Source organism: Staurois parvus, unplaced genomic scaffold (assembly GCF_062004578.1).
Source record: "Staurois parvus isolate SC_StPar_1 unplaced genomic scaffold, SC_StPar_1.0 ptg000264l, whole genome shotgun sequence".
NCBI lineage: Eukaryota > Metazoa > Chordata > Amphibia > Anura > Ranidae > Staurois > Staurois parvus.
Genome location: NW_028318060.1, coordinates 4,112,650 through 4,135,859, shown reverse-complemented (window position 1 = coordinate 4,135,859; position 23,210 = coordinate 4,112,650). Strand labels below are relative to the sequence as shown.

General features: G+C 42.7%; 1 protein-coding gene across 1 annotated transcript in view; it reads left to right on the top strand.

Moving 5' to 3' along the window:
- Nucleotides 1-23,210, top strand: part of LMBRD1 (LMBR1 domain containing 1) — a 270,616-nt gene that overhangs the window by 107,260 nt on the left and 140,146 nt on the right. The window contains exons 6-7 of the mRNA XM_089681325.1: nucleotides 12,096-12,184; nucleotides 13,622-13,695. Coding sequence (XP_089537451.1) covers nucleotides 12,096-12,184; nucleotides 13,622-13,695 — 163 coding nt within the window. The remainder of the gene's footprint in view (nucleotides 1-12,095; nucleotides 12,185-13,621; nucleotides 13,696-23,210) is intronic.

Here is a 23,210-nt window from a genome sequence, read left to right as displayed (position 1 = left end):
CTATTCGTAACATGTTACATGTTAATTTGGTGCAGTCCCCTGCACCACCCTTCACCCTTTCATGTGACAGTGGGTGGGGGTCCGTTTTCCTTGCATCTGCTATCACATTTTAAAAATAGTGGCATTAAGGGGGCCATGTCCACATAGCAGCATTATACAGTCTGAGAATGAAGAAACTAAAAGTCTTGTAGTTCTCAATGAACTGCAAGGGTGTTGGGAGCTCCCTTGTAGTTCATTGATTCTCTTGTAGTTCAGTAACTGTTTGTCTGTATGGAGGTACAGGCAGACAGCTGTACTGAGTGTCTGCAGGAGCCTGGAACTGCACCCTTGATCCACTGATCGCTGGTGCAATGCACAGTAAACATTTTTACAAACATCCATAACTCATAAAATAATTAAATATCTCAATACTTTAATAATATCTCAATACTCAATTTTTAAAACATGCAAAGCATTTTAAAATAAGTCAAAGTGCAAATAAACAGCCCAGAATGCCATTATGTCAAACTAAATCTTCCTCCACGCCATGTTGTAAGATGAAAATAATCCATTATGCATTCATATATTATATATATATATATATATATATATATATATATATACATATATATACATTTTTTTTTTTTTTTTTTTTTTTGCTAAAGTTGAACTTAGCCTTTTTAAATAATAAGTTTTTTTTTTTTTTTTTTAATACAGTGTGTTTACTTTTACACTAAAAAACATTTCTATTCTACATTCACAAAGATATCAGATTTTTTAGACCTTGTATTATCCTTGCGTGCATGGTATAATTCAAGTGAATGCCCATACTGTAAGATATAAACTTTGAAATGTTTTAAAATACTTCTCCTCAAAAGCTAAAGGTTAAAAACCTAGCAGACCATTACCTTATAGTTTTTAAAATGTTGGCATCTTATTAAACAAATTCTTGTAAAACATAAAAGCAACTCAGGATAAATTCACAAAAGCCAAGAAGCTAATTACCTCCAAATAATAACAGTGGAAGCTAGGTTTAAGCCATAATTTCTGTTGGAGTTCTATACTATTGGTGTTTAATAAATCCAATACTGAGTTTAGACACCTGAATTGTGACATGAGAGAGTGGTTGAAGCACTATGCTATGGGGGTGAGTGAACTTGATAAGTAGGTTTTGTCAGTGCCAGTTACAATAAACGAGCTGCTAAATGTTTGATGCCCAATTTAATTCATATACAGTAGGAAATAGGAGGGGAGGAGGAGCAGGACTAGTGCTCCATACCTGTATGTATTGTCTACAATGTGCATTGTTCAATTATGTTGTGGGCTGGTATTTTAATGAAATATTGAGAAGCTGTATCGTTTCTGGTTTCTCAGAACCGATAGGCCAGAAAGAGTGGCGCCCTGTGTTGCAATATTTGGTAATGTAAATTGCAGGTGCTTTATTTTATTAGAAAGCAGAAGGGTGGTACAGCAGTTTGCTGCCCAAGAGGTAATCTAATAGGAGGGTAACTAGCCTTTTGTTAGCTCTCCTGCCTATTGGTCTGCTATTGAGGACCTTCCTGACTGGGAGTGCAATACTTTTACAGTTGCAGCTGCTGGTGTCTACCTTACCTTGGGGCACAGGTTTGGGGTCTATAAAGGTTCCAAAACTTTTCCTATGTAAGGATGTGGGCTTCCATAAAAAGTGGGCAGTCCCTGCAGGGGATCCTGGATAAATTCACAAAAGCCAAGACCTAGATGGTCCAGTGGCAGGTATTCTGGTGTTTAGGGACCCATTAGAACAAGAGTTTTTGAATTTCCCTTTTAAAGCATCGTTTTTGCACTGTACCCCTACTTCATCAGGTGGGGGGGGGGGGGGGCATTGTCCACTTTTGCAGCGATTTACACGTGTACGGCATGTTTCTGTCTAAATGAGCACTGAGGTAAGGTCCATGAACGAGGGCCCCTTCAGGCAGTCCTGTATGTCCAGTTTCACTTCAGACTCAACTTTTCTGGCAGCATGGGACAAACAAGCTCTGTCCCTGAACTTACCCATGTGTCTGACCAGCAGGACCAGAAAAGCCCTGGATTTGTGGATTTCCTACTTGATTCTGGAATTGGGAATAATTTTCTCCAAATTAACCTGGGTGGCTCTGTTGACGGCCACCAGCCTTTTAGGCTGGTGTGGAGTTTTGGGTTTCCGCTTTGTTTATGGGACGTGGTCATCAGAGGAGCCTCTGCTCCCAATCAATTTTCTTGAGTTCAGGGTGATTTTGACTATCTCTTCAGCACTGGACCTTCAAACTTCAGGGTATGCCCATCACTGTATAGTTGGACAACGCCATGGCAGTGATATACATCAATCTTCAAAGCGACAACAGAAGTTGCACTGCTCCCAAAGAAGCTGATCTAATTCTGGAGTGAGCAGAACTCCACATTTCGCCCTGTCTGCTGTACAGTCCGGGCTTTTGGAAAACTGGCAGGTGGATTTTATCAGTCCCAGGGAATGGGCTGTAGATCTGGAGGTGCTTCAATCCCTCTGCCTTCGTTGGGGAAACCCTAAATGTAGACCTCCTAGCTTTCATGTTCAGAAACAAACTAGAGAGATTTGTAGCCAGGACCAGGGACCCTTGAGCCTTGGTGGTGAATGTCCTGATGACTGGGATCAATTCAGCCTAATCTACACTTTTCTATCTTCTAAGGCTGCTTCTTTATCTGACCGGTCTGGTGATTCTTATGTCTTAGGTCCCAGGTGCGTGGGTTCCTAGGATTTAGTGAAGCTTCTGGCATGCTCTCCATGGGCTCTCCCATATTGCCTAGAACCGCTTTCTCGAGGGCCCATGTGCCATTCTGCTTCATTGGCTTTAACAACATGGCTGTTGAAGCTCAGGGCCTGAAAGTCCGGGGCCTTTCAGATTTACTCATTCCTACCCTCTTGAAAGCTAAAAAGTCAACTTCCCACCAGGTTTGGCACCTCTCTGTCAGGTCCAGTCATTGGCCTTAGGTACCATTTAAGGGTCAGGTGTTTGCTTTGGCAGCCCTCTTATTCCTTGGTGACAACTTCATACAGGGGCACACTCATAATGCTACTGCCATACTTATTCTTTGACTCAGTGTCGTTGATTTTTTTTTATCAAAGCATAATTGAACAAGCTAAAGTTATAAGCTGATTGGCTACCATCCATAGCTGTACCAGATTTTGCACTCTCCTCCAGTTTTAGTAAATCAACCCCAGTGGGACCTCATCCTTGTTTTTTGATTCTCCAGAAACTGCCTTTTGAACCTAACAAGGCTATTCCTATTCTTGTCCTTATAAGGCGGTTGTCCTTGTTGCAATTACTTGTCCTGCTAAAGAAAATAGTGAAATTCTTGTGAAGCTCCCACTTACACATACAATGACCGTAATCGCTTCAGCAACAGATATTTACACTTAAAGTGATTTCTAAAAGCTCAAAGTTTTTTTTACCTTAATGCATTCTATGCCTTAAGGAAAAAAAACTGCTGGGAGAAGCTCCCCTGCAGTCCTTCCTTATACTTACATGAGCCCCACCTCAATCTAGTGATCCAGCAAAACCATTGCACAGCAGGTAAGTATAATGTGTGTTATTCTCATTATGATTTTTAATCTTTACTTTAGAATCACTTTAATATAGGACCACAAGTCCAAGACCTATGACTTTAATGGGAATGTTCCACCTTTTTCCAGTGTAATCACAGTCCAATAATTTACCACAATCCTTACTGCTTGTTAGACTTTCAAGCATAAGATTTTGCTTTTGCAGGTCTGTAAGGTGGCCACCAGATCTTCTGTGCATTTGTTTGCCAAGGTGGATAGATGGATGTGCAGGCTTCAGCAGATGCAGGCTTTGTGTGAAAAGACCTTCAGGTGACACAATGAGTTTTGGTCCTTTCTTTTCATTTTTGGGTTTTTTCTTTTGGGCCTGTTAGCTGTTTGTGTTGCCCACCCATCATGGGATTGCTTTTGGATGTCCCATTGGCATAAGAATGAAGCAATCATGTGATGTGCAATATATAAAATGACTATTGACCTGACTGTAAAATATGTGTACATCACAGGACATAGGTCCCCCACCCCCCGTGTCTATGTCCACTCCTATACTGCTAGCTACAAAACTGAAGACATGATGGTAATGGGAGGGGTTGTGCAAGGTTTTGGCTTTGTTTTTGTTTTTTTTTGCCAGTGTCGAGTATAACTAATTGGTCTAAGAATTAACCAATCTTGTGTCCTTCAAGAAAAGTATTTTACAGGCAAGTCACAAATGCTTTTTGAATGATGGAAATCCGCATAGCTTCGTGTCATTCATTAGGCTAAGGGAAAATTCCCTTGCACAGTAAACAGACTGTTTACATTTAGTAAAGTGACCCCATTATGTTGTAATCATATGCAGTTTTCATTGGCACATGTTAGCATATGCTGTATTGGTGTTTTGAATTTTAAAAAAATATATATAATGGTGTGTTAGAGTACAAACCATTTATAAAGAATAGTTTTATATTGTAACTATGTAGCAGCAATAGAGGCTATTTTACTGTTTTTAGTAAAATGTATAATATTATATCCATGAACGAGTGTGCTATATGTGCTGTTCCCTCTCAACTTTCCTAACGCTTCATTTTTTAAAATTGTTTTTTCCATCCAAAGATCAATGAATGATGACTATGGTTCACAACAGTGTTTGCTTTAGCCTTCTAGAAGATTGTTGTAGGTAGTCTGTGTATGAAAATGTTTATATTGTATTGGAGTGATTGGTATTTAGTTGTGTTGTATGTTTTTTTTTGTTTTTTAAGACTGGTCATGAAACGATATAGAGACATTAGGAGAAATGAACAAAGATTGTCACAGGCATAAAGCCTACTCCACTCTTCTAAACTGAGAAAACTATGTGGATTGTGACCCTAGTTGACAAAGGATGTGTAAGCCCCTTTGTTAGGAGTGATCAGTTCTGTTTTCATGCTGTGCTTGGCAGGATCAGCACTATTTAATGGCTGGAGGGGGTAGCAGATACCATTTTAGTGGAAGCCTAGTGAAGGGTTTGCTATATTTTCTGACTTTGACCTGCCAGCTTTGTCATTCATACATCCGTTAATAGCGACCTCAACATAACATATATATTTATTTAAAAGTAGACAATTTTATAATCATACGCAGAACAGTGCTGTTGGTCCATATCTCTCCAGTAGAGTTAATGCATTGTTAGCCAGATCTTCATGAGCAATGAATGATGACTATGGTTCGCTTTAGCCTTATAGAATATTGTTGTAGGTAGTCTGCATATGAAAATGTTTACATTGTATGGAGTGATTGGTATTTTAGTTTTGTGTTGTATGTGTTTTTTTTTTTTTTTTTTTAAAGACTGGTCATGAAACTATATAGAGACATTAGGTGAAACTAACAAAGATTGGCACAGGCATAAAGCCTACTCCACTCTTCTAAACTGAGAAAACTATGTGGATTGTGACCCTATTTGACAAAGGATGTGTAAGCCCCTTTTGTTAGGAGTGATCAGTTTTGTTTTCATGCTGTGCTGGGCAGGATGTTTTAAGCATCTTCTCTGACTCCTTCTGTCCACCCCCTCCCTTTCTTTTCAGCCAAAAGGGAGGAAGAGAACTGTTAACCCCACATTTGCCAGGGTTAACATGCCAGCATATCATCAAGGAAAGGAATACGGTGAAGCATGCGAGCTGTCTGCAGACAGTTGGCACCTCATATGCCAGGTCTAATCTGTAATGGTTTTCTATTTCAAAAACTGTCACAATCCCTTTGCTAGCTAGTTGTGGAATCCATGCCACTCTCTTTCACTCTGAAATAGAAATTGGCGTGGGTGGCACAAATAGACTTGTGAAACAGGTCTGGTTGTTAATGTGGCACACACGACTCATGACATTTTCCTATACCAGGTTTCTGGCACAGGGAGCTTTTTATTTCCCAGATTGAGTTTATGTTTGAGATTGCTAATTTATAGTTTGATTGATTCCAATTAGGAATCAGTTCATAATGATGTCTTATTACATGTACTGAGAAATCTGGTTAAACTAGCTCTCACATATGATCTATGTCTATATGCAGAGGTGGCAGGCTTTCTATGACATGAAGGTCAATTCTTTTTTAATCTATGTCAGAAATGGTGTTTTAACAAAGCTGTTAGTCAACAGGTAATGTAAAATTTCAGAAAGTTATCAAAGCAAATTGAGAATCTAACTGCTTATTTTTAGCCAATTTTGACATAGCCTTTACAGTAAATAGAAGGTATAGGGAGGCTCTGGACACTGTAGCTATCTTTGCAATAACAAACAATTGTTTCACAATCGCAATGATGTCAGCACTTTGAATGTGCTTTAAGATGGCATATATCAGTCATCTACCAACATATCAGAAGGCTGGCTGGAGAATGTAATTGTAAATATATGCGGTTAGAGAAGAAATTCTGAGTAAGCTGCAAGTGCAGTGTACATTTGCATGACCATGTCTTAAGTATAGGGTAATATATTGCAATCCAAATGCTTTGGTACTTGTAGCGATATGAAATCTAAAGTCCTGAGCCTGTTAATTTCCCCCAGCAATCCTAACAACTGCAATAGTTGCCAATTGCGGCAGACTCACAGTGGAAATGGGGAAAGAAAATAAGAATTATGCTAATTTATGCATCTCTAACATCTCTGTGGAAAGCCGTTTATATTATCTACAGACCATATACTCAGCAATATTTAATGGCTGGAGGGGGTAGCAGAGACCATTTTAGTGGAAGCGTAGTGAAGGGTTTGCTGTATTTTCTGACTTTGACCTGACAGCTTTGTCATTCATACATCAGTTAATAGCGACCTAAACATAACATATATATTTATTTAAAATTAGACAATTTTATAATCGTACGCAGAACAGTGCTGTTGGTCCATATCTCTCTAGTAGAGTTAATGCATTGTTAGCCAGATCTTCATATTAAGTTTTTGTTTTGTGGAAAACATTAGCCCTTGTGGCTCAGCTCAATTCTGATGAAATGATCAGAAGCTCTCAGCTTTACTATTTTATCAATTAATTTTGAATGTTCCATATTATCCAAAGGAATCAAGATTGGCATCATGAGCAACAGAAAATTGTTGGCACTGTTACTTAGCTGAGCCCTTGTAGCTTTCCGGCAGTGCCAAAGATTCTCAGCACCTGGTACCTAGTAGGAAATGTGAATGGTGAAGAGAGCAGACCAACAATTTCTGCTGTTAATGGACTTGTAAAATTAGCAAAATTGTCAAAAAAAACTCTTTTTTTATTTAAAAATATTTTAAAAAGATTACTCAGTCTTGGAAAAAAAAACATGGTTCCTTTCTAGGGCGTGAGAGACCGCATGATTGCTTTGATGCGCAATGAACAAATGTCCAGTAGCCTCAAAGACGGTCATGCCAAGTTTCTTTAAATTTGGGAACTTAGGCTAATGTATTCCTTTTCTTCACTTCCTCTAGCTAGCGTTGAGTGCCTGTGACCAACTCCCTTGAAGATACGGAGTCTATATTCCCTTTACCCTCCTTTTTCTCTCCTAATTCTTTCTTGTTTTCTTCCTCCTTCCCCTTTTTTCCCTGCGGGGTTCCTGCCCCCCTTTTTCATTTTTTGGGCTTATATGCCATACTGTGCTATTGTTAAAAAGTTTGCTTGTCCAGGTTTGACGTTACTACTATCTATGTGGTTCCTACCTGAACCTCTTTACTCATTTGTTTATGCCTACTAGGTTTACCACTGTTGTTGCTTCCTATTTTTTGGAACCTTTGTAAGGATTGTATTTACCTAAACTGTCAACTAAAGCCCCTGTGTGGGCAGATCTAGTGCTTTTATTGTTGTTGTTCTTAATTGAATAAAAATTATTGAACCAGAAAAACATTTTCAAAAGGTATATTGTTATATATATATGTGTGTGTGTGTATATATATATATATATATATATATATACTGTATATCTACAAGGGAAACTATATACAGGCATACCTCGGTTTACGAATTTAATTAGTTCTGCGGGACTTTTCGTTTAGCGAAAAATTTGTAAACCGAAGCGCCGTTCCCCATAGGAATGCATTGGAAACCAATCAATCCGTTCCGGAGGTCAGAAAAAAGTAAACGCTACTAAAATACCGCATGAGTTATTTTATCAAGTCATGCGGTATTTGAAAGTGACAACCATGTGTTAATGTTTCAGCTGTCTGCGGGGTTCCCCCCTGACAGCTGAATGTAAAAGAATTGCCGGCAATTAAAAAAAGGCGTGGTTTCCCCCCTCCCATCCCTTAGGGCTCCCTCCTGAACCATACCAGTCCACATGCCCTCAACATGGGTGGATGCTTTAGGGCAGGGGGGGAATCACCCCCAAAGCACCTTGTCCCTATGTTGATGGGGACAAGGGGTTCTTCCCCACAACCCTGGCCGGTGGTTGTGGGAGTCTGCGGGCAGAGGGCTTATCGGAATCTGGAAGCCCCCTTTAACAAGGGGGCCCCCAGATCCTGCCCTCCCCTTATGTGAATGAGTATGAGGTACATGGTCCCACTACTCATTCACAAAAAACAAAAAGTGTAGTGTGAAAAAAGACAGGACACGGTCTTTGACAAGTCCTTTATTAAAAGAAAAAACTAAAAGAATGTTCTCCGCAGCACAGCAGTACGGGGCAGCACAGTGGCTAAATGGTTAGCACTTCCGCCTGGCAGTACTAGGGTCGTCGGTTCGAATCCTAACCACGGCACCACCTGCCTGGAGTTTGCATGTTCTTCCTGTGACTGCGTGGGTTTCCTCCGGGTATACCGGTTTCCTCTCACACTCCAAAGACATGCTGGTAGGTTAATTGGCTCCTGTCTAAATTGTCCCCAGTATGTGTATGTATGAATGTGAATTAGGGACCTTAGATTGTACGCCCCTTGAGGGTTAGGGACTGATGTGAATATACAATATATACAGTCAGGTCCATAAATATTGGGACATCGACACAATTCTAACGTTTTTGGCTCTATACACCACCACAATGAATTTGAAATGAAACAAACAAGATGTGCTTTAACTGCAGACTGTCAGCTTTAATTTGAGGGTATTTACATCAAATTCAGGTGAACGGTGTAGGAATTACAACAGTTTGCATATCTGCCTCCCACTTGTTAAGGGACCAAAAGTAATGGGACAGAATAATAATCAGAAATCAAACTTTCACTTTTTAATACTTGGTTGCAAATCCTTTGCAGTCAATTACAGCCTGAAGTCTGGAACGCATAGACATCACCAGACGCTGGGTTTCATCCCTGGTGATGCTCTGCCAGGCCTCTACTGCAACTGTCTTCAGTTCCTGCTTGTTCTTGGGGCATTTTCCCTTCAGTTTTGTCTTCAGCAAGTGAAATGCATGCTCAATCGGATTCAGGTCAGGTGATTGACTTGGCCATTGCATAACATTCCACTTCTTTCCCTTAAAAAACTCTTTGGTTGCTTTTGCAGTCTGCTTTGGGTCATTGTCCATCTGCACTGTGAAGCGGTGTCCAATGAGTTGTGAAGCATTTGGCTGAATATGAGCAGATAATATTGCCCGAAACACTTCAGAATTCATCCTGCTGCTTTTGACAGCAGTCACATCATCAATAAATACAAGAGAACCAGTTCCATTGGCAGCCATACATGCCCACGCCATGACACTACCACCACCATGCTTCACTGATGAGGTGGTATGCTTAGGATCATGAGCAGTTCCTTTCCTTCTCCATACTCTTCTCTTCCCATCACTCTGGTACAAGTTGATCTTGGTCTCATCTGTCCATAGGATGTTGTTCCAGAACTGTGAAGGCTTTTTTAGATGTAGTTTGACAAACTCGAATCTGGCCTTCCTGTTTTTGAGGCTCACCAATGGTTTACATCTTGTGGTGAACCCTCTGTATTCACTCTGGTGAAGTCTTCTCTTGATTGTTGACTTTGACACACATACACCTACCTCCTGGAGAGTGTTCTTGATCTGGCCAACTGTTGTGAAGGGTGTTTTCTTCACCAGGGAAAGAATTCTTCGGTCATCCACCACAGTTGTTTTCCGTGGTCTTCCGGGTCTTTTGGTGTTGCTGAGCTCACCGGTGCGTTCCTTCTTTTTAAGAATGTTCCAAATAGTTGTTTTGGCCACGCCTAATGTTTTTGCTATCTCTCTGATGGGTTTGTTTTGTTTTTTCAGCCTAATGATGGCTTGTTTCACTGATAGTGACAGCTCTTTGGATCTTATCTTGAGAGTTGACAGCAACAGATTCCAAATGCAAATAGCATACTTGAAATTAATTCTAGACCTTTTATCTGCTCATTGTAATTGGGATAATGAGGGAATAACACACCTGGCCATGGAACAGCTGAGAAGCCAATTGTCCCATTACTTTTGGTCCCTTAACAAGTGGGAGGCACATATGCAAACTATTGTAATTCCTACACCGTTCACCTGATTTGGATGTAAATACCCTCAAATTAAAGCTGACAGTCTGCAGTTAAAGCACATCTTGTTCGTTTAATTTCAAATCCATTGTGGTGGTATATAGAGCCAAAAATGTTAGAATTGTGTTGATGTCCCAATATTTATGGACCTGACTGTATATATATGTAAAGCGCTGCATAAATTGACAGCGCTATATAAGTACCTGTAAAAAATAAATAAATATATGTTCTCCGCAGTAGATCCAACGTTGATCACGATGTCCGTCGCTGCCCCGAAAAAAGAATTTAAAAAAAAGACTCCGCTTCCAACAATGGCTCCCACCCATCTGCCTGCTTCGGTATTTTGACAGTTCTTAATTATGTAAGGGGCGGGGCCACCTGGGGACTTCACCCGAATGACCCTGCCCCATGTGATATCATTGATGTCACGTAGGGTGGGGTCACATGCGTGATGTCCCCGCCCCTTACATATTTAAGAACGGTCAAACCACCGGAGCAGGCAGATGGCCGGGAGCCACGTGAAGCGGAGCCTTTTTTTTTTTTTCTTTTAATTCGTTTTTCGGGTCGATGGCGGCAAGTGACATCGTAATTGACATTGGCCATGGTTGTGGCGAAGAGGCCCTTGTCCCCATTGCTTTGGGGGGGAGCCCTCCCTGCCCCAAAGCTCCCCCCCATGTTGAGGGCATGTGGCCTGGTATGGTTCAAGGGGGGGGCAGGTCGCTCGTTCCTTCCCCCCCCCCCTTTCCTGACCTGCCAGGCTGCATGCTCAGATAAGGGTCTGATATGGATTTTGGGGGGGACCCCCACTCCATTTTTCTTTTTTTTTGGTAATTTTGCAATGGGCGGTCCCCTCAAAATCCATACCAGACCCAAAGAGCTTGGTATGGATGGGATAGGGGACCCCACAACATTTTTTTTGTTATTTATTATGGTGCCGGGTTTTTAAATGTAATTACCGCTCTTTTTTTTGTTCACTATAGCTCAGAGATTCAGCTGTCACTTTCTCCCCAGCTAAAAGAAAGAGAGAAAGTTTCCTTTTAGTTTATTTCCTAAGTTAAAAGAAACAATGTTTCCTTTTAGTTTCTTAAAAGAAACAAAGTTTCCTTTAACTCTGGGGAAAGTGACAGCTAATTCTGTGAGCTACAGTGAAGGAAAAAAAAAATCCAACAATTGCATTTAAAAATCGGCAACGACATACACTTTTTATTGCGGAAATTTGTAAACCAAGGCATTATTTTCAATGGATTTTCATTCGTAAACCGAAAATTACGTTAACCGAGGTGTTTGAAAACCGAGGTACACCTGTAAATACATTTTTTTTCTTTTTTTCAATTTTGTGATCACATAATTTCTGAGGTGGAGGTTGAAACAGCAGCATACTAATCTTCTCAGTGGATGGTTGTGCGGGGTGGGGGGGTCAGTAGAAGTCTGATCATTGGAGGACAGGAGCTCCCAGCACAGCCAGAAAATTGACCATGCTGGGTTGGATGTGCTTCTATAGCTAGCATGGTAAGTTTGAAATAGGAAAGCAAAGGGACTGGCAGGGTCACCAGGTATTTCACACAAAGGAAGCAGTGCAAAGAGAACAGAATTGTTTTTTTTTTTTGGTTAACACAAACACATGGTACAACATACACATATCATGAATATGAAATGTTGGGGTAACATTGTCTTTAATTTTTTGTGTTCTTTGCTTTTTCTTTAGAGCGTTTGTTCCACTGGATATTCCTTCAAATAAAAATATCACAGAGTTTGATAAAATCAAGATATTATTTCAAGAACTTGGTAGCAGCCGTAAGTTGTAAATTTTTTGCTCCTTTTCACTCTACCATTATACTTGTTGTGAATGCTTTCCTATCTACTAGCAGCTTTTTCTTTTACGTATGCTTTATTTATTATTAAACTTCGTTATTTGGATAGATATGCAGGCAAGAGATGCAGCTGCCCTATTCACGCCTTCAATTTATAGAATTCATGAGATTGACACAACAGGCATCACCCAAGCAATAGTTTAACACCTGTGGATACCAATGTTTTAACGAATTGACTTACATAGGGTGTCATACTGTTTGATGCTATCCTCTTATGGTTGTATTCATTACAACTGAAATCCATTAATTCATCTTTCATTGATATGACTTTAGTAGACATATTTTCAAATCAACATTTTTTTTATTAAAGTAGCTACTCGAGCATCTATTTTTACCATTTTTGTTATAAAATAATGAAGTTGAGTGTTGATAATTGGCTTTAAAAGGGTCACACAAGTTTTAACTACTAAGTACCCATTTTCACTGTTCCTTTTTTTTTTTTCTTTTGGCAAGAATCCAAACTGCACATGGCAAGAAAAAGTCATCATTAAATCCTACAGTTTCCATCTATGTTTTTCTGTAGGTTGCACAGTTGTGCAAATGTAGTCTGCAGCTTTTTTTTTTCTTTTTTAGAAAATACAGTTTATGGCTTTCAATGGCCCAACATCAAACACCACACAACACATGCAAACATTTAAAAATACCACAGAAATGGAAACAAGCCCTTATTCTTGATAAACACATTAGCTTTTGCTACTTAGAAGAAGCACTGCTGTTTTATGATCATAACCTGGGAAAGCTCCACTCCCAGAGGATGTTATACTTTTAAAATCTGTTTAGAAAATGTTTTTGTTAGCTTATTCATCAAGTCATCTTTGGGATTTGCCATTTAGTTAACTTTAGGCACTGGAGTTGCTTTGTAAACCACATGATGCAAATCTCAATGCGTGAATGACAAAAAAATTCTAGCTTAGCTGTCAGTATTTTTGGCTTGCTGATGTTCTACTTATTTATTTATTTAATGAGCAGTTTGTTAACTAGGGAGCCCTTTCATCAACATATCCATGAACTTCTGCGGATTTAACTACTGCTGATGCTTGGGAAGATACATTTTTGCATTTGAATACAACAAATGCATTCTTTTGTCATCTGTGTACAAATATAATACCACAATAGAATGTGTTTGCCATTGACTTTGGATAGCATTGTAATATTTACTCATTGGCCATGCATATGCAATATATGTCCAAGTATTTTTCCCAGCAAAACGGAAATCTTTGAATTCATGTGCAAATAAACGATGAAAAGAAATGAATTACTCTTTTAATTCAAAACAGCACTATCTGCATTTGAAATAATCATATTTGTTTTGTTAGATTCATGTACAAGTTTTCACCTCTTATGACACTTTGTTTTTCAGATGGTTTGGATGCCTTGTCATTTTCCATTAGTTCCTTGACCTTGATAGGAATGTTGGCAGCGATCACCTACACAGTAAGTTTTTCTTAATTTCCTTTTTTGTGTCTTGAAATCCAAATGCAATTGAAGTCTTTCAAGTGACATTATTGTGATTCAGGCATGGCAGAATGATGAGCCTTTTTTTTTTCCAAGAGCATTACTAACTCACTATAAATAGGAACTAGGTTCTGATTTTGTTTACTGTTAATTATACATCATCCAGATGAAAACATGTATGTATTAGTGACAATGCTCTGGTTTTTAAGTGAAAAGAGTGTAATATATACAGTGGGGCAAAAAAGTATTTAGTCAGCCACCAATTGTTCAAGTTCTTCCACTTAAAAAGATGAGAGGCCTGTAATTGGCATCATAGGTAGACCTCAACTGTGAGAGACAAAATGAGAAAAAAAATCCAGACAATCACATTGGCTGATTTGGAAAGAATTTATTTGCAAATTATGGTGGTTACCTACAAACAAGCAAGATTTCTTGCTCTCACAGACCTGTACCACCTTCTTTAAGAGGCTCCTCTGTCCTGCACTCATTACCTGTATCAATGGCACCTGTTTGAGGTTGTGGACATGTGTCTTTTTTACTGATAACAAGTTCAGTCACACTCCAAACTCCACTATGGTGAAGACTAAAGAGCTGTCGAAGGACACCAGAAACAAAATTGTAGACCTGCACCAGGCTGGGAAGACTGAATCTGCAATAGGCAAGCAGCTTGGTGTGAACAAATCAACTGTGAGAGCAATAATTAGAAAATGGAAGACGGGGGCGTGGTCTGCCGCAGTCCGGAATGGCCGCTTAAGCCAGGAGCTCCCGCCGGCCGAAGACTTCTCTTCACTCTGCTCAGAGGATCGGGTGATGCAGGGGCATAGAAATATGGGGAAAAAGGACCGGAACACACCTGGTTCCCATTCCCGTTCCCCACGGGTCCTTAATCAACCACAATTGCGGCATATACAGGAGCTGTTCCGCTCCCAGCAGAGGGACAGGTCCCACACAGCTTCCCCCTCTCCCCCCCCCTCTCCCTCAAAGCACTGACACTGAGAATGTCACAGACACAGTCCCGCAGCATGATCTCTCCTCTGACTCCCAGGCATTGTCTCTCAGAGATCTTCAGGCGATGGCTGCAGATATTAAAGTCACACTCACCACCGCCCTCAGTGACCTGCGAGATGACCTACTCTCCTTAGGCACAAGGCTGGAGGGAGTGGAAATTGCTAACCGCACTAATGCAGATGCCATAGCAGACATACAGCAGACAACAGTCTCACACGCATCACATATCCACGAATTCTACAGACAAATAGAGGATTTGGATAACCGTGGACGCAGACATAACATTAGACTCCGTGGTTTGCCAGAATCTGTGGAACCGAATGACATCTCTACAACGGTTGTGGCGATCTTTAATGACCTACTAGGTCGCTCGCCGGCCACACCTATAGAGTTGGAACGAGCACACAGAGCACTCCGTCCCAGGGGCAGAGATTCTGATCCCCCAAGAGATGTAATATGTTGCCTAATCAGCTTCCCAATTAAAGAGGACATCCTCAGGTGCGCCAGAGACAGAAGGCACCTCTTATATCAGGGGTCAGAAATACATTTATTCCAGGATCTCTCCAATCTTACTCTGCAACAAAGACGGGAACTTCGCCCCCTATTGGATGCACTCCGTTCCCGTAACATATCATATAGGTGGCGTTTCCCATTTTGTCTTTCCGCACAGGCGCAGGGGCGTACAGCCTACCTGCGAGTTCCGGAGGATCTGCCTAATTTCTGTACTTCCCTGGATATCCCACTAATCGACCTTCCCGATTGGTACAGAAATATGCGTCTCCCAGGTGTTCCGGAATCCGGACCGACGCCAAGTGATATGGAATGGCAGGGCCCCGGCTCTCGCCGACGCCGATCGGTTCCCGCGACCTCGCCGAGACTTCCAGCCAGTGGCTCTACCAGCCCGACGGCCTCTCCTGCACATCGAAGGCCTTGCCATGAAGCTTAGAGACCCTTCTCTAAATTCTGTCCTGATTTCCTTCATTTACTGTGCACTACCTCTGGTTTCACTGCTCAGGACCCGTTCAGTCACTCTTCAGACTTTGTCTGCAAAATCCTTTGTTTCATTTAGCCTTACCTATGGAGCTCTCTGATCTATCACTCTGGGGTCTTCCCTCCACCTGCTCTGGACTGGACTCAATGGTACTCTTGCACACAGGCAGCCCTATGCATCTGGGGCCACTGAGATCTCATCCCTACGATTCCTGACCTTTAAAGATTGTTTGGCACAAAACATTCCAATAAGCTCCTCCCCTCTACCCGCCCATTTTCTGCATCACCACTGTCGCTCCGCAACGGGACTATCGGGTCTACAACCAATTTATTGCCCAGCCTCCTCCATGACACCTCTGATAGGTCTATTGCCACCTAGAGACTCCGGGTGGACTCCAGAGGGCTCCGATCCTCTTACATCTCCTGCACATCTGATTCCGAGCCTATCCTGGGGACCTCCGAGGATCTCGGGTTCGCCACTGAAGGACTCTGTGTCCCCCCTCACACATCGTATTCAACTCGCCTTGCACCGTTTGCAGAAGACCAAGTTAGGAGAGGACGACGAGAAGTCCTCAGCATCAGTTATCCTTTTTCACATATTCATTAGATGAGCGGGTTGCTGAGTTTGGATTGGGAGGGGTGGGAGGGGGGGACCTGGGACCTTTGCTTATGTTTTTTTTTTTTTTTTACCATCACACTGTTATTGTGAACCTGTGAACGAGCATCACCTCAATAAGCTCTCCAGATGGAGACTCCTAGCAGAGATCGGTCTCTCTCATCCCGCTCTGTATCCTTTTCCACCCTCTGCATACTAAAGGAGTACCACTGATGAGGCTCCAATGTAGGTGCTCTGCCTGTGCCTTTTTCTTCCTTCCCCACGCATTTCTTCCTATCTGATATGAGGTGCTGCTCGATTCCAGGGGTACCTTGAGAGTGCAGGCCGGGGGAGGGTTGTTCTGTCATTCTGGTTGTTTTCAATTTTGTATATTGTGTTTTTTGATATGCGATAATTGAGCTGTATGTTTTTTTTTTTGCACATGTCATGCCTTAATGTTCCTCTGCCAATAATTTATGACTTCAGGTGTCTTGAGACACTGACTGTTCTCTCCCTGAGGAGAGGGCGGGCTGACCGTTCTATGAAGCCCTACCGTTGAGGACGACACTCCTAGTAGTTCCACCACGGTATACTTACGACACCATATTTCCGCTCTAGAATTCCTACGTCATACTCTATTCATATGTGTATCTCGCAAACATTCCTATGGCTTGCTGCCTGTCTCACTTCCCTCCCAGCGCAGGCTACCGTTCTACTCGACCCCAATCTCTCACTGAATCCTGAGCCATACGCCCTACCAGGTGAGGGTTGATACATCTCCCTCGCCGGCTGGGCGTAGTCCCTCTCTGTGAATGCCCTATCCTTGCCCCACCTCTCCATTCCCTGCACTTTTTAAGGTCTTCCGTACGGCGGGCTTTTTTATTTTGGATTTCGACCCATCGCGTTCCCCACACAGTAAGCTCGGAGAGCTTTTATTGACTCTTGCCGGCTGTTTTTACTCCCTCCTTTCTCTTTTCTGTTACCCTTTAACCCCCCCATCTTCTCTTCCTTTCTCTTTTCCCCTCTTCTCATATATCTAGGTGGATTAGCTGGTCTACTCCTCCCGCTGGTAGTTTTTTTTTTTTTTCTTTCCTGTACCTACTCTCCTCCTCTCCCTTTCCTTATTTTCTCTTTTATTTTATTTTTCTTTCATTTATATCTTTAATTCCCCCCCCCTCAATCCTATTCCCATCCTCTTAGTACCCCGTGTCCCTTCTCCTTAGGTTTATTTCATATACCTCTTTGGACATGTCTTCTCCCAAATCGTTGTCAGGACACTTATCCTTAAAAGTTCTATCTCTTAACGTGAAGGGTTTGAACACACCTGAAAAACGCTCCATTCTGCTCTCCTACCTATATAAACAATGAGCAGATACCGTTTTCCTTCAGGAAACGCATTTTCGACAGGATGTTAATCCCAAGCTCTTTAACTCACGTTATCCGGCAGTCTATCATGCCCCAACCCTCACGCCAAATCAAAAGGTGTCACCATCTTGATTGCGAAACATCTCCCTTTAACTGTCACGGAGTCGCTCCCTGACTCAGAAGGTAGGTTCCTGTTTCTAAAAGGCACTTTTTCCAACAGACCCATTGCACTGGCAAATCTATATGCGCCCAATACCAAGCAGGTTCCCTTCTTCCGCTCAATCACCACCTCTCTTTCTTCCTTTCAGTCGGGTGTGCTGATCTTGGGGGGAGACCTTAATGTCCCTTTATGCCCTTTACTGGATTCCTCCTCGGGCAGTTCATTTTTACCATACAAATCTCCAAGACAGATCCGCACACAACTTCAGGATTTACAACTTCACGATTCTTGGCGAATCCTACACCCGAACATTAAAGATTACACGTTTTTTTCTCCTCCACACAACAAGTACTCCAGAATTGACTACATTTTTCTCTTGCAAGCGGATCTGCCGTTTCTTCATGACACCTCCATTGAACCAATGGTCCTATCAGATCACCATCCCATAACCATGACGTTGCGTTTCCCTGAAAAACACTCCCGCTCTAAGATTTGGCGATTGGACGCATCTCTTTTTTCCGACCCAACAAACGAAGCCGAGATCCGCTCCCAATTGGTAGATTACTTCGTGACCAACCAGACTTCAGATACCTCCTCCTTGACGCAATGGGAGGCACATAAATGCATAATTCGCGGGGTTCTCATAGCTATGGCTACGAAGCGTAAAAGGGAGAGACAAGCACATCTGCAACAACTTATGGAGCGCATCAAATTTTTGGAAAGAGTTCACAAACACAATCAAGCGGCTTCAACCTTGACTGAACTCACAAACACCCGCACACAGCTTTTGACCGAACTGGGCAAGGTGGCTAAACGTAGATATGTCTTATCTCAAAAATTATTTTATGAGTTTGCGAACAAAAGCGGGAGATTCCTCGCCAGATCCCTTCAAGCGAAAAAGTTGAGCTTAACAATCCACAAAATCAGGGGTCCAGACGGTTCTTTTGCCACCACTAATGCTGACATTGCTTCTCATTTTGAGCAGTATTATAAGGCATTATATAACCTCCCTCCGGAACGTCCCCCACCTGAAACCAACAAATTCAGAGCCACTGTGATCTCGGACTTTCTTCATCTTTATAGCCCTTCTACACTTTCTGAGACATCCGCCCAGGAACTGAAGCAAAATATCACGGCAGAGGAACTGTCACGGGCCGTTAAACAAATGAAGTCTGGTAAAAGCCCGGGCCTTGATGGCCTTTCTGCAGTATATTACAAGGAGTTTTTAAACATCTTGTCCAACCCCTTCCTTTCGGCTTTCAACACCTTCTCTTCAATCCCTGTGCCGTGTCATCGCCTTCTAGAAGCGCACATCACTGTCATACCCAAAGGAGATAAGGATGCAACTTTGGTTTCCAATTATAGGCCCATCTCCCTTCTGAATGTAGACGTGAAACTGTATGCGAAAATTCCAGCCAACCGTCTCCTCCTCTTACTCCCCTCTTTGATTAACCTTGATCAAGTGGGTTTCATCCCTGGCAGGGAAGCGAGAGACAATATTATCAAGGCCCTCAACCTCGTCCATTGGCTTCGCACATCAAAGAGTCCTGGGTTCCTTCTCTCTCTGGACACTGAGAAGGCCTTTGACAGAGTGTCCTGGGACTATTTGAGGGCATCCCTACAGGCAATTGGTCTGAGAGAACACATGCTTAATTTCATCATGACATTGTACTCTAGACCCATGGCACAGGTTCGGGTAAATGGCCATTTATCTAACCATTTCTCTCTCGGCAATGGCACGCGCCAGGGCTGCCCCCTTTCTCCTCTCCTCTTTGTACTATCATTAGAGCCACTGCTGCGTAAACTCCGTTCTAACCCAGATATTAAGGGCATTTCTGCACCGGCTCAAGAGTATAAACTTGCCGCCTATGCGGATGACATTTTGCTGTTTCTAACGGAACCTCGGACCACCTTGCCCAATTTGCTTAAAGATTTCTCACTTTTTCAATACATGTCGAACCTTAAAATCAACCATTCAAAGTCATATGCCCTCAATGTCACCCTCCCTTCTGACGTAGTCTCATTTTGCCGATCGCAGTTCCCGTTCAGATGGGAAAGTGAGACCCTCACTTATCTGGGCATTCAGCTTACGTGCGACCTCTCTGACCTTTACGTCAAAAACTTTATCCCAGCACTTAAATCCATTCAGGAAGATCTCACTAAATGGCATCGCCCATGCTTTTCCTGGTTCGGCAAAGCTGCTATACTAAAAATGAACATTCTCCCCCGCCTCCTTTATTTATTTCAAACCTTACCTATCCAATTGCCACCCGCCTTTTTCGCTTCATGTCGGAGAATGTGCTCCCTCTTCCTTTGGAACCACAAGCGCCCGCGCATATCTTTCTGCCAATTGGTTCTCCCCAAATCCAAGGGTGGGATTGGGCTCCCAGACCTCAGGCAATATCATTGGGCCTGTCATCTTTGCAGAATTATAGATTGGAATATTCATTCGACTACCAAAGATTGGGTGCATCTAGAAAACTCCTTCTCTCCTTCTCCTATAGCATCGATCCCGTGGCTCATGACGAAACATACCCCCCAGGCCCTTCTCACTCATCCACTGATTGGTCCTACCTTGAGCATCTTCCGCTTGACATGCAAGTCGGCCTCCATCTCGGATGCCCCCAACCCTTTAACCTCCCTTTGCTTAAACCCAGACTTTCCTCCGGGCATGCACAAGGCCTTCCTGTCTGAACATTGGCCGCATGGCCAGGTGAAAGCGGAACACTTTTTTCATAAAGGCCAATTGAAATCCTACTCCTCTTTGGCGAGCACCATGAAAGATCATACCTTCCCCTTTTGGGCCTACCTTCAAATCAGGCATTTTCTCACATCCTCTGCTCACCTCCACAAATGGACTCGCCCTCTCACCCCCTTTGAATCAATTTGTTCTAAGGCTGAACCCCAGCGGCATTTAATCTCATCCATGTACCTCCTTCTAACCGGTGATGGGAATCCTAACTCGCTCCCCGCCTGCCGAGCTTGGAGGAGAGACCTTGATATAGATTTTTCTTCCTCAGATTGGGACCAAATTTTTACATACTCCCACAAATGCTCACTGAATGTATCGACACAAGAAAACGGATACAAGCTAGCCTCCCGTTGGTACATTACCCCATCCAGAACTCATCGTTTTAACCCTTCTCTACCCAATAACTGTTGGAGATGTGGAGCACCTGATGGGTCCCTTCTCCATATTTGGTGATCCTGCCCTATCGTCCTGCCCTTCTGGCAGGAAGTCCACCGTATAACCTCGTCAGTGTCCACTTTACCTCTCGATTTCTCCCCGGCCCAATTTCTCCTCCACTATACACCGCTCCCCAAACGTCTATACTTCCAATCATTAGCTATGCATATGATTAATGCTGCTAGACTCTGCCTACCTGTGCTATGGAGATCTACTCACCCCCCCTCAATACACGATTGGTTCACTCGTCTAGGAAGAATTGCAGAGATGGAGGAGCTGATTGCTTCCTCCCAAGATAACCCGACTAGATTTTCCCATATTTGGTCGTGTTGGATTCACTTCCAAACGACCCCCGAATACCAATCCCTCATGGGTCTTTCTACCTGACTCTGAGCTAGACCTGTGGCTATATATTACATTCTCTATTGTATTGACCCCTCAATCCTTGCTAGGCTGTCGATTAACACTTTTCTATTATATCCCCTTCACCGATCAGGGAGTGAGACACTCCTTTTCCCTGGCGCCCGATTGTCTAATTTATGTCTCTACCCCCTTGGGGATGAGCACACCAGCTCTGTCCTTGGAGCTTCCACCCACATGTCATGTCTATCCATACCCCCCCCCCCTTAGTCTCCTCCCCCTCTGACCCTTACCCCCCCTCTTCCCCTTTTTTTTAATTTAATTTCCCTTTTTTTCTACACTTTTTTTTTCTTCCCTCTCTTTGGCTCTCCAGCGCCTCACCATTTTTTTTTATCCCCTCCCAACTCCTTCCTCATTGTGCCTTGTACTTGCCATTTCTGTCTTTCCTGTTTTTCACATCTTCTCTACTTCATTTTTCTTCCTACATATACGCTTATTCCTCTGTCCATAGGCAACCTAATCTCACACCCAGACTACACTTGCACATGTGCCTCTCCCAATCCACGGAGTTATTTTCCTACACGTTGGCTACCTCTGAGTGGTACCTTTGTTGCTCCTCATGGATAGCACAGAGCTCTCTATACCTTTGCAACTTCTTCCTTGCACCAGAAGCCCAGCACATTTAGCCCTATCCCCTTCCCCCCTACTCTGCTACTCTATGATAAAAGATATATGGGGGAGCAAACAAATGACCCTGCCCGTTTGGTGGTATTTTGTACGCTGTGTAGTGGTTATGATTAGTGTTTGCCTTTTTTTTTTTGCTGTGAACTCGTGTTTTTTATCCTAGTTGAACTTCATTATTGTTACAGGAGACACGAGATGGCTTTCCCATTTTGTTCACCTGAGTATTTCTTATTGTTTGGCATATGCGATTGGTGTTTCACCGCGTTTCTCTTTGGCACATTGTATTTCTTTGTACAATTTGTATGTTTTGAATTTTTTCTCAATAAACTTTGTGGAGCAAAAAAAAAAAGAAAATGGAAGACATACAAGACCACTGATAATCTCCCTCGATCTGCGGCTCCACGCAAGATCTCACCCTGTGGGGTCAAAATGATCACAAGAACGGTGAGCAAAAATCCCAGGACCACACGGGGGGACCTAGTGAATGATATGCAGAGAGCTGGGACCTACGTAACAAAGGCTACCATCAGTAACACACTACGCCGCCAGGGACTCAGATCCTGCAGTGCCAGACGTGTCCCCCTGCTTAAGCCAGTACATGTCCGGGCCCATCTGAAGTTTGCTAGAGAGCATTTGGATGATCCAGAAGAGGATTGGGAGAATGTCATATGGTCAGATGAAACCAAAATAGAACTGTTTGGTAGAAACACAACTCGTCGTGTTTGGAGGAGAGAGAATGCTGAGCTGCATCCAAAGAACACTGTACCTACTGTGAAGCTTGAGGGTGGCAACATTATGCTTTGGGGCTGTTTCTCTGCAAAGGGACCAGGACGACTGATCCATATACAGGACAGAATGAATGGGGCCATGTATCGTGAGATTTTGAGTGCAAACCTCCTTCCATCAGCAAGGGCAAGGAAGGTGAAACGTGGCTGGGTCTTCCAACATGACAATGATCCCAAACATACCGCCCGAGCAACAAAGGAGTTGCTTCGTAAGAAGTATTTCAAGGTCCTGGAGTGGCCTAGCCAGTCTCCAGATCTCAACCCCATAGAAAACCTTTGGAGGGAGTTGAAAGTCCGTGTTGCCCAGCGACAGCCCCAAAACATCAGTGCTCTAGAGGAGATCTGCATGGAGGAATGGGC